The sequence below is a fragment of the Melopsittacus undulatus genome, chromosome 5 (assembly GCF_012275295.1).
Source record: "Melopsittacus undulatus isolate bMelUnd1 chromosome 5, bMelUnd1.mat.Z, whole genome shotgun sequence".
Taxonomy (NCBI): Eukaryota; Metazoa; Chordata; class Aves; order Psittaciformes; family Psittaculidae; genus Melopsittacus; species Melopsittacus undulatus.
The window spans coordinates 76,187,418-76,198,598 of record NC_047531.1 but is presented as its reverse complement, the minus strand read 5'-3'; the positions used below and the strand labels follow the sequence as shown (position 1 = coordinate 76,198,598).

General features: G+C 39.2%; 1 protein-coding gene across 1 annotated transcript in view; it reads left to right on the top strand.

Annotated features, from left to right (window-relative positions):
* Positions 1 to 9,900: 9,900 nt before the first annotated feature.
* The window catches only part of FAR2 (fatty acyl-CoA reductase 2), a 78,461-nt gene continuing 77,180 nt past the window's right edge, over positions 9,901 to 11,181 (top strand). The window contains exon 1 of the mRNA XM_005147974.3: positions 9,901 to 10,128. Within this exon, the coding sequence (XP_005148031.1) occupies positions 9,940 to 10,128 (189 nt within the window). The 5' untranslated portion in view covers positions 9,901 to 9,939. The remainder of the gene's footprint in view (positions 10,129 to 11,181) is intronic.

Sequence of the window (11,181 nt, the reverse complement as noted above, 5' to 3'; positions counted from 1 at the left end):
TTGTATTCAGCCTGTCTGAGCTTTGATGTGATGAGGAGGTTTAGAAGTCAAAACTGTGATATTTCCATTGACAATGATGCTTTGAGATTTCAGTATCAAGGTCAATATAATTACTATATGTTTGATTTTGAAAACATATATCTGTGTTTATATATGTTTTGCTATGAAATTGATAGTATAGACTCTTATATCCATGTAGTCATCCTTTTAAGAAGACTTCTCTTGGTGGGAAATATTCCAAGCATTTTTATCTTTCAGCCCCAACCAAGGCAAAAGGAGTGTTCTAGGCTGCACTTCTTAATGAAACTTGAATATGATAATGCTCAGACTGCTGAGCTTGGCTTTCTATTGGAAAGAAAAATAATTACAGTTAATGAAATAACCTTAAATCTGAGCCCAAACACAGCAGGTAGTTTTTTCCACTCTGTTAGATCTGAGATCTGAAGTGTGAAATTTCATTTTAGCTTGCTGTCACAGGACTGCTAGACTTGGTATAGTCACCACATTTTTCTGTTAAGCAGCATACACTATGCTACTGTATTATCTGAGCTCATCAAGAGGTTTCACTGACAACATGTCAGGAGCTTCTCAGCTGATAAGTAGTTTCCTCTGTCTTATAGGAAAGGTATTAGCAAATTTAGACCTTATGGAAAGATGGAGGAACAGGGATATTTGCTGTTGTAGCTCATAAAACTTTACAGTAAGAAGTATTCTGTAGCCACTACCATGTAAAAGATAGCTGTGGTACTGATGGTGCAAAAATGGTTGACTGAGGAAAAAAGCAGTTAACAGATTGTTGTGTCTGGAGCCTAAAAATGGTTTTCTATGCATGTGTGCATGTAGTACACAAATACATGCATACACATTGCTTCTTCAGTAAAAGCCTGAATGCCTGGGAAATCCAGACAGATTGAATGGGGAATTCTGAGGTTGTCAGAAGCTGGAAAGGTTAAATGTGTCTGTTTGAATCCTACAGCTTTCCCCTTCTTCTTTCTCCCCTTCTTCTTTCTCCCCTTCTCTCCTTCTTCTTTCTCTCTTCTACTGTTATTCAGTCAATTATTAACTATTTTGCTTTTGATTTAGTATAAACAAAAGATACTTATGTATTCTGATAATCTGCACAGGAGTACAAAGCTTCTCCTGTTTTCTATTTACAGCTTTCCCTGGACATATCTGTAAAACAAGTTGTAACAATAGGAATGTAGTGGTTTAGATAAGTGTTAATTTTTTTAAAACGTGGTCATTAAGAGGTCTTCACTTTGACTGTGTCCTGGTAGGTTGTATTCAATATACTCCAGCCACTCTTCCCAAGCCTGCAGCATTGCATAGGACTGTTGTGACAGTAAGGGAAAGTACAGGACCTGGCACTTCGCCTTGTTGAACCTCATGCCACTGGCCACAGCCCATCGATCCAGCCTGTCCAGATCCCTCTGCAGAGCCTTCCTATCCTCCAGCAGGTCAACATTCCCACCCAACTTCATGTCTCCAAATCCATCTCTTCACACAAATGCTGTAAATGGTAGTGTCAGTGTGGAAAAAGATAATCTTCCAATTCTGTGCTGAGACATGCTGGATGCTAATAACAAAGTTATCAACTAAGATCTCTAAAAGAAAATAAATGTGCCAGAGCAACCTGTTATCACAGGGGGATTCAGCAGTGTGATTGGTGTGCAATGGCAAGTGTTCTGATTTAGGAGTCTGGGAGAGAGCTGCTGGTGATAGAGGTCCCAATCACAGCTAAAGGGAAAAAAGCAAGGTGATAATGGCCCTGAAAAGTGAACTCTTGGAAAAGAAGGGGGAAGGATTGCCTGCAGAAATGCTCTGATGTAGGATGTCTGCATTTAATTATGCTGAGGCAAAGTGAAAACTCTTCTATGCCAGCACCTAAGCTTTGATCCTGCAACCCGCTCGATGTCTTTGCAACAACTAACTCTGAGTGAGCGCTGCTAAAAAAGAGGGAGAGTGGGTACAGATGCTGACCTCTGTGATACAGAAAGGAGCTCACAGAAGCTGCTCCTTTGATGTCTCTGGGAGCTACTGTTCTTACCAGTGACTAATTAAATAGGGGTAAGGTAGAATGCATCCATATTTGAGATGAAGAGAAATATTTAATCTTTAAAATCCTGTATCACACACAGAGGTATGTCCTTACACAGTTGCCCCATCTTAGCTATAAAACACTTACAGCTTATTTTCATCATTTTTTTAGAGAGAACAGTGAGACTGAGACAGACTGACAAGTTTCAATAAAAATATCAAGCGTCTCTTCCTGGGTTGTGTTGTACCAGTGCCCTTGTGCTTCATTTGGCCTTCACTGATTCTTAATGGTGATCAAACTGTTTAGACTAATTAGGAGAGTCAGTCTGTGAAGCTGTACACGTAATGCTTAAGTGATGACCAAATCTTGAAATTCTAGCTTTTGCCCTACATCTGGGTTGTGTTTTGTGGGCAGATCTCTATCCCAGAAGCCATGGCTCCCAGTGGTTTCCAAAGGATCGAAAGCTTCTGCCCACATGTCATGTAACATTCAGCAATTTGCAGGATTTGGCTGTACATGCTGCTCATTGTCTCTAGCTCTTAATTATGCTGTCAACTGCACTGTCTCTTTAGATTTAACTGTTATAAATTGAAACGGATTGCAAAACTGGTGTCATTTTTCAAGTCATGAAGGGTTTCCGGGAGCAACAGAGTTTCTCCTTGCTTGTTGCTACTTGGATACACTGTTACAAAATTGAGTCAGTACTGTTGGCAAGCGAAGTTTTTGAAATAGATTAGCTGCAGAAAAGTGATTTAACCTTCTGACTTCTAGCAGAAATATTTATGTTTGGTGTAAATTGTTTGGAGCAAAATCTCTCTATGAAGAGGATTATCATCAGGAGCTCAGTCTGGCTGTAAATGAGCCCATCTTTGAATCACAGGATTTTATTTCTTTGTGCTGTATTAGCATCTATAGTGCTTGTACAAAGGATGGATTATGATCTTCCTTTTAATTCTGTCACTGAGACAATGTTTGTCATTGCCGGTTTGTTGTTGTTGTTGGGTTGTTAGTGCTATTAAATAACTATGGAAGTTTAACAAACCATAAGGGTCTTTTAATTTGCCCCTAGATCAGCCATTTTAGCATCCTCTTTGCTTCATTTTCTGCCATCAGTAAAATCTCTCTGCCTCTTCCCAAGCATCATATACTGCACAAAACTTCATGTGCCTGAACATCTATAAAAATTAACTATGTAACTTCAATTGGTGCTGTTTGCTCATGTTAGCAGCACTGTTGTTAAAAACGTTGTGCAGTGTGGAACTACAGCCCTTTTCCGTCCTGAGTGGCTGTTGTTAATGACTGAAAATTCATAAAATATTTTAAATATGAAGTCTTAAATGTAAGCTAATTCATGTTAATCCCATCTGAAACTTTAGTCATTGTACTGGAGCTACCCTGATTGTGAGTTTGGCCCTGTAAATCAAATAAATGGAACCGAGTAATATACGCTTCCTTCCAGTGTCACTGAGAAGCCAGGAGTTACTATGATAAAAAGCAAGTCACTGCTTCAGCTATTGGTAGCATGCATGGTGTGGGATGCTGCTCTGTGGCTCTAAGGGCACAGCATGCTCTATTACTTCCAGATGTCCTGGGACTAAAAATAATCTGTGAAATCTCTGAAGCAGAGCCTGGTGCTTAACAAAACTTTGACGTTGATATAAACCATCTCAAATGGCAGAGCATGTAGAGCTAATGCACCTGTGTACACCTGGGAGAATCACTGTGAATTCATGGTTGCCCATGTTTCTAGTGCCAGCATGTAAATGAAACATGTAGGTGCTTATTGCACATTTCTTTGTCTTTTTAATTTTGATTCTTTATGCATAGGATGGAGCATTCTGTTAATATAGGAATCAGAAGGTTTAAAAGTTGCTTTCTTTCAGAATGAATTTTTCAGAATGAATTTTTTAATACCATCATCAATAGGAGATGGTATGCAGGTGTTGAAATTTTAACACTATTCCTGCCTCTTCATTCATCTGCATGCTCTCCTTGGATTATACTGGTGCGCTTCAAACTATACAATGGTTGTTATGTGCATTAGCATTGAAGGAAAGCTGCTTGTTGTTCAAGTGTCTACTTCAGATAGCCACCAAAGTGAAAAGATCAGGTTGTTCCTTCTACAGTCATAGTCGTGGGATTAATTACTTGCTGATGATTAATTAGCAACAAGTTATATGCGAATGCTTTCAGGCAAAGAACACGTATTAGGAAGAATTGCTTTTATGCATTGTAATCACGTGCATGGTTTGTGTAAGTATCTGTCACGCATCCTGGTACAAAAAAATAGAAGAAGATAATTATATGAAGATACATTGTAGGCATCCCCAGTGCTCAGCTCATTTAAAACTCATAAAATAATTAATAGACTGAGGAAGCAAACTGATGAGATTGAAACAGTCTGTGACCACTTTATATTGCTGCTTCTGACCTCAGCTGTACATGTTCTCTAAAGTGACAGAGGAATTTTTCTTTCTCTGCATGTCACAGGTTAATTATGACTCCTTCAGAATACTGATTAGAGGAAACTGTCTTATGTGTGATTGGACTTTTGTAACCAAGGTTTAAAGTTTATATTCAGAAAATGGACAAAAATTATTTTGTCTTAAAGGATTCTTGCTGTCTGTAGCTTTGTTTGAAAAGATGTTATTTGTCATTAATTGCAGTTTTAGTGGAAGCTGGTTACTTACGTTTAATATGCCATCTAAAAGGCTCATCTGAACACTCTAGCCCTCTTATTTACAGAAATTGCATCCCAGCATAAAGTTATGAAAATGCATGAGACATGAGAAAACTCATTAAAACCATGCTAAATAAAAAGAAATGCCAGAGGCCATTCATGAATCCAGATATATATTTGCAGGCAAACAGTTCTTTGTTCTTGCACATAACTAAATATGTATTTACTGTTAGGGTGGTGAGGTACTGGAATGGGTTGCCCAGGGAGGTAGTGAATGCTCCATCCCTGGCAGTGTTCAAGACCAGGTTGGATGAAGCCTTGGGAGATATGGTTTAGTGTGAGGTGTCCCTGCCCATGGCAGGGGGGTTGGAACTAGGTGATCTTGAGGTCCTTTCCAATCCTAACTATTCTATGATTCTATGATTCTATGATTCTATATACATATATATATATAATGTTGAAAAGACAAATATATTTCAACAGATAAGCTTCTAAAATGGACACTGTCCTAGTTGAGTAGGGCATGGAAATCTTAATAGCTGTTGAAACCATAGTAAAACATTAACCTGTTCCAGTTCACCCATTCTTCACTGCTTTTGTTCTGTTTTGCTTTCTCTTCTTAGCACCCTGCCACCATGGACCTGCTCTGGGCAGCAGCAGTAGCAGTAGTCAGAGAGGTTCAAATACATTCTTTGGGGTTGTCTTCCCATTGCTATGACTTTGGTAGCAGGCTAACTCTCGGCATTACACCATTGTAATCAGAATGCAGATTTGGCATCATTGAAGTATGTGGAAGTGAGGACAGGATATTAATTGTTCTGTTAAATATTAACTCAGTTGTATCTGCTCTTGTTGGGGAAAGCTTTCCTTTTCTACTGAGGATATGAGAGTTTTATTTTTCAAGGGGGAAGTATTAGCTTGGTAGGATTCCCACTTTTCCCTTTGCTTGTCCTTTGGCACATGCCCCTGCACAAAATCATGGCTTCATTTGTAATGCAGCAATATAGATTGTCCTTTATGTCTGATGCAGAGGAGACTGTGACAGGCATCAGTAGCAGAGCTTTACCCTTAAAGCAGCTTGTGTACTTGTGTCTGCAGAGATGCTCAGTGTGATTCCTGGCTGTCTGTCCAAAAGGTGTTTTTTTCATGCTCTGGTTAGAGATGAGTCAGCATCAGAGAGTATAGAGCTGCAAAGATGCTGCACTCAGTAATTCAGGTGGCATTAGTGATTACCTTCCTGCTCTGATTAGTGCCTAAACCATCAGAGTTGCCTGTAATTATTCTTTTGAATTAGGCTTCAAGAAGCCATTTTGTGGGCTTTTCTCCACAATTCAGGGGCTTTTGCACCTCCAGTCTGATTTGGAAGAGACAGGAACCTCAGGAATTGAAATAGTCTTTTTCCTTCCTTGCCTCAGTGAGGATCAACTAACTGCAACTGCTGACTGTGGTTCAGACTTTTAAGATTTTTCTCTTTCCAGGCACTGAATCCGTTGCAGCTTAGTTTACTGGGAAATGATTCGTGCCCTGTATTAACTGTTTATTCCTTAAAAGGAAAAGCAAAATATAACCTGCAGGAAACAATTCTTTTTCATTTGATTTAGTGTAAAAAGAAAGGTATGCATCTTGTTCTCTGTATTTTCAAGTAGACATCTAAGGGGTCAAGTCAACAGGCATTACTTGGATCACACCCTTTAATCCTAGAAATCCTATGGTTCCTTAAAATGTTCATAACTTCTTCAGTACTTTATTTGCAACAGCCAGGCAATATCAATTAAAATACAGAAGAATAAATCCTGTTATAAAATTACACTCTTAAAAATATAAACCCCCCAGATGGTTCTGAAGTCAGGTCAAGACTAAGTAGAAAGGAAACTATCTTCATATTCCTGAATAAAAGTTGGAATCTGCTTCTGAGTTTGGACCCTAATAAAAGCCTCTTGAAATTTGCTTGAACGGTGGAGATACAGGCATCTGCCTGAACATAGCAGATTGCAGCCTTGTAGCTTTTGTGTCATGGCCTCAAAACAACAATTTATGCACATTAAATAAATACACAGATTTTCTTTGCTGATAATTAGCATAGCATCAGATGGATGCAAGATTATTGTGTATTCTTCTAAAGTTAAGTAAGGAAAGGGAAAATGTACTGCAAGGAGACAAAAACACTATTTCCATCCTCATGGTCTTTTACTGTGGATGAGGCAGATTGCCTTAGAAGTTCAGTTTTTCTGTACCTGTGTTTGGTGTTTCTATTGGCATCATACCAGAATGGTTTAGGAGATACAATTGGGGTTTTTTTGTCACTATTCTAGTAGGCATTGAACATCTGGCCAAACCAAATGAAGCCCCATTCAGATAACTCAAACAGAGAAACAAAATAATAAAAAAATAAAAAAATAGTAAAAAAAGAGGGAAAGAGAGAAAAAATGAAATGACATAATAAACTGATGCCCGCATTTGGAAATCTAAACAGTTATTTTTGCAGTAGTCTACAACTATAATGCAAAACACTAATGTTTAGTGATACAGGTTGGAAATGTTCTCCACTACTGAAGTGTGGGCAGGAGAGTAATTCCTGTTAAGCACTGTTGTAATCTCACAAGTTTATGGTGCAAAGTACTTTAAAAATATATGATTTTTTCTAGCAGAATATTAGGAGGGGTTAGGTGGATATAACCTGTGAACGAGTCCAAAGCAAGTATACAGTGACTGGAAGTAGTCTTTTATTTCATCTCTTTGTTTCCTTCTGTTCAGTAGACTTTGTATGGCCTTTAATGACTAAGGACTTCTCCATTAATTTTTCTTCTTTGCAGAGAATGTGCTGTACCATATTTATTAAGTCTTTTGTCACATCTGTCTTCATCTGGCTACATTAGTATCTACTTTGGTACTCGTGCATCCTTTCACAAACCTCTGCTTTCTGCAAATTCCTGTCTTCCAGTATCACTGTTTTTCCAAACCTGAGTGAGATATGACATTTTGTTATAAATAAGTTAATTATCTAACAGTTTAACCTGTTTGTTTAACTTCCCAAGTGGCCATCTCTTTAATAAGAACAGGTTTTTAATAAGCCAAGATGTGCCCGCTATGTTCATTTAAATGGTAATATAGGCCATATCTAAAGTAGGCTAATACCCTAATACTGAACCAGAATATTCACAGCTATTAGTTTGTAAAATAGGGTTCCTCAGAAGTTACTCTGCTTGACCCACTTTCCCAATTGGATGGCACACCTGATGATTCATTATGGATCAGAAAACGTGGTTATTTTCATTGGGTTGATGCTATGTAAGGCAGTCCCACCCAGCACTGGGAATATTTTGCTGGGTGTGAGTCCCTGGTTTATGTATCTGTGCCCATTAGAAACACACATTTAATGTTTCCATGCAGCAGTACAGTGATTGTGAAAACTGGCAGATTGGTAGGAATGCAAAGTCAGGTGTGGGGAGATGCATCTGCTGTAGACCCAGCTAATAACAGTGCATTTACACTGTGTGGATCACTTTTCACTGTTGTGACTGGGGCTTGCAGTCCAGCTAAGTATATTCCTGAGTAGTGCAAGGAACACAGTACACATTTTAAGAGTTGATTTGTGGTGCTACTGTTGATACACATAGATGGTGGCCCATTTTTGTAGGTAAGATACCTCAGTCCATCCTAAGGAAGGCATAGGCTGTGGGACAAGCTATGTTTCCCTTGTGGTCCCATGCAGTGAAGGGAATTTCACCTACCATCACACATAGCCAAGGTTCCCATGGTACTTCAGACTGTTCGGTGTTGTTAATTTGTGTTGGTCCAAGTCAAGGACTCAGTACATAAGATGATTGTGTGTGAAGGCTTGCAAATTTTGCTCTAAGTTAGGCCACTTCAACTGTTTCTGAATGATAGATTTCAGAAATGCAAAAGGGTTGGTGAGAACAGGGAGTCTTGGAAGAATGCAAAAACGCAGCAAATGCTGTATTTCTGTTTTGATGTATTTGCATTTTATTAGCATATAGTTGGCTGATGTCATGTTGAGAAACTTGAAATAGCTGACTGCATGTGAAGCTTCTGCATGAGGAAGAGTTTTTTTCTGGGGTACCTGAAGATCATTGTTCTGGTTCTGGAATACTCAATGAACAGCATTTCTTTGGTTTTGTTTCGAATTGAACAGGCCTTTTTCAAAACAGTTAGTTGTGTTTTTCACAAGCCTTTTCCTTGCAATGTAAGTGGTTTGTGCATGTTGTGATCTGCAGCACTACAAAGATAGGAGTAGTTTTTTTCTTTCGGTTAGTCTAATAGGGAGAGAGCCTATTCTGAGGCTGGATTCAACCCATCCTTGCTTGTCATTTAATCAACTTAGAGTTTGGATTGGGATGGCTGGGGACATGTAGGCCCAAAACCATTGTATCTAATTAAAATACTTAACTGGGACACTTCATGCGGGAACCTTGTCTAGTCAGCCCCCTTATATAGTCAGTGGATCTCTAAAGGGCTGTTCAGGCAGCTTAAGCTCTCCAGAGACATACAGATATATGACATCTATACTCCTTAGAGTTAAGAGGAATGAATTTTGGCCTTAACAGCCAGTAATGGATAATGACCTACACACAGGAGCATCATATGGCAGTCTTGCAGAGCAATGTCATTGCACTGTACCTGCTGTGAAGAAGAGCTTTCTGCATGGTTTTATTCCAAGCTAAAACAAGAAAAGGCTGAGCGCTTTGCTGAGTGGTGGCTGACCAGGAATGCAACAGCTTGGCACAGTGGAATTAAAGGGGGAAATAGAGCATTTGCACCTGCAGTGTTTGTGAGATCTGTTCTTTATGTTGCATGGAGAACTGCATATCTTTATGAGTGCCACCACTTCACAGTGTAGGAGAGATGCTGTTCAGCACTGCAGTGAGCATTTACTGCTAGGAGCCTTTGACAGCACAAGCTGTGTTCCAAATTGTGACTGCTGGCTGCAGCTATAGTATAATATGGAGGATAAGGCTGAGCTTGATTTTTTTTAAGCTACTCAGATTAACCTGTTTAATTTTTGTAGGTTTTTCTTAAAAAATCATCTTTAAAATTGCAACTGACTGAACTAACGTGAGCTGCCACACACAAAGGTTAGCTCAGACATAGCTCTCTAATGACTGATCCATGTCTTAACTCAGAAGCCTTTAAAGCTCTATTTCTGCACCTTTCCAGGTACCTTGTGCAGGAAGTTAAAGGAAGGACAGAACAAATCAGCACCATGTCTTCAGTCTCAGCTTATTACAATGGAAAGAACGTTCTTATCACAGGAGCTACAGGTTTCATGGGCAAAGTACTGATGGAAAAGCTTCTGCGCTCCAGCCCTGATGTGAAAGCGGTTTATATACTTGTCAGACCAAAGGCTGGACAATCAATGCAAGAGAGAGTGGCCAACATGTTGAAATGCAAGGTAAGTTTCTATTACGTATTCTAGAGTCTAAGGTGAAATCCATTGAGCTGGCTGAAGCAAAGGATTTATTTTATAATCAGTTCTGCTGTAACCATTGTATATTTCTGTTGTGTATAAAGCAAAACTACATGAATGAACCTGGATCCACCTGCTTTTGGTAGGTGATCCAGTATTTTATGCTGCAGTGATGTAAGTTTGTCTTCCTTTTTTCTTTGCTGTTTGTTGAGAATTATTTTTTTTCAAAAGCACATTCACTTAGCAAATTCCTTTTTGCCACAAGAGCAGCATTTTGATTTCATGGACTCTTTTCCTTCCCCCATGTTCAAAAGTTAATATTGGAACATCAGTATCCAAAAATAAAGCTGAGCCCATCATACCCTACTCCTTGCCCTTATTGGGGCATTAAATTAATTTCATAAGACAAAGCCTAGTGGCAATGCATATTAGGCTGGGCACTGCTGCAGTGTAGTAGGGCATCTGCCATCTTCTGATGTCGATGTCAGCTCCAGTTTAACCTTACTTCAGAAGTGGTAAAATACTGCTGCATTTGAAAAGGGTGTTTTCCAAAGCTTCTCGAAGCAGAACACAAAGGCTAAGACAGACCTGTGAGTTGAAGAACAGACCTGTACGACCTCCACCCATGTGCCTTGTTTCTGTTAAGCTTTTAGGGTGCCGCCCTGGTGAGGAAATCCATATCTCTGGTGTCAAAACCCTTTGTTGTATTTAATGTAAAGATTTGTAAGGAGAAACTGCCAGACAAGTTATCTAGAGTGGATTTGGCCTGAGGATCTCAAGGCCCTCAGGAGCTTAGGACACTGATGGGGTCATGAACTTGCTTAGACACCTCCAGTTATGACAAGTTCCAGACTTCAAGCTAATGCTTACTGCTAGTGTGAAATTGTATATAGCTGATGTGAAATGAGGGGACAGGACAGATCTGGCCCTAGTAGGCAAGAAATTACTTGGAATTAATCTGAGAAATGTCAGTGTATTTTTAGAGTATTGATCTAAAACTTTGAACAAGACTTGACTGGGAAAGTAATTCTCTTACTT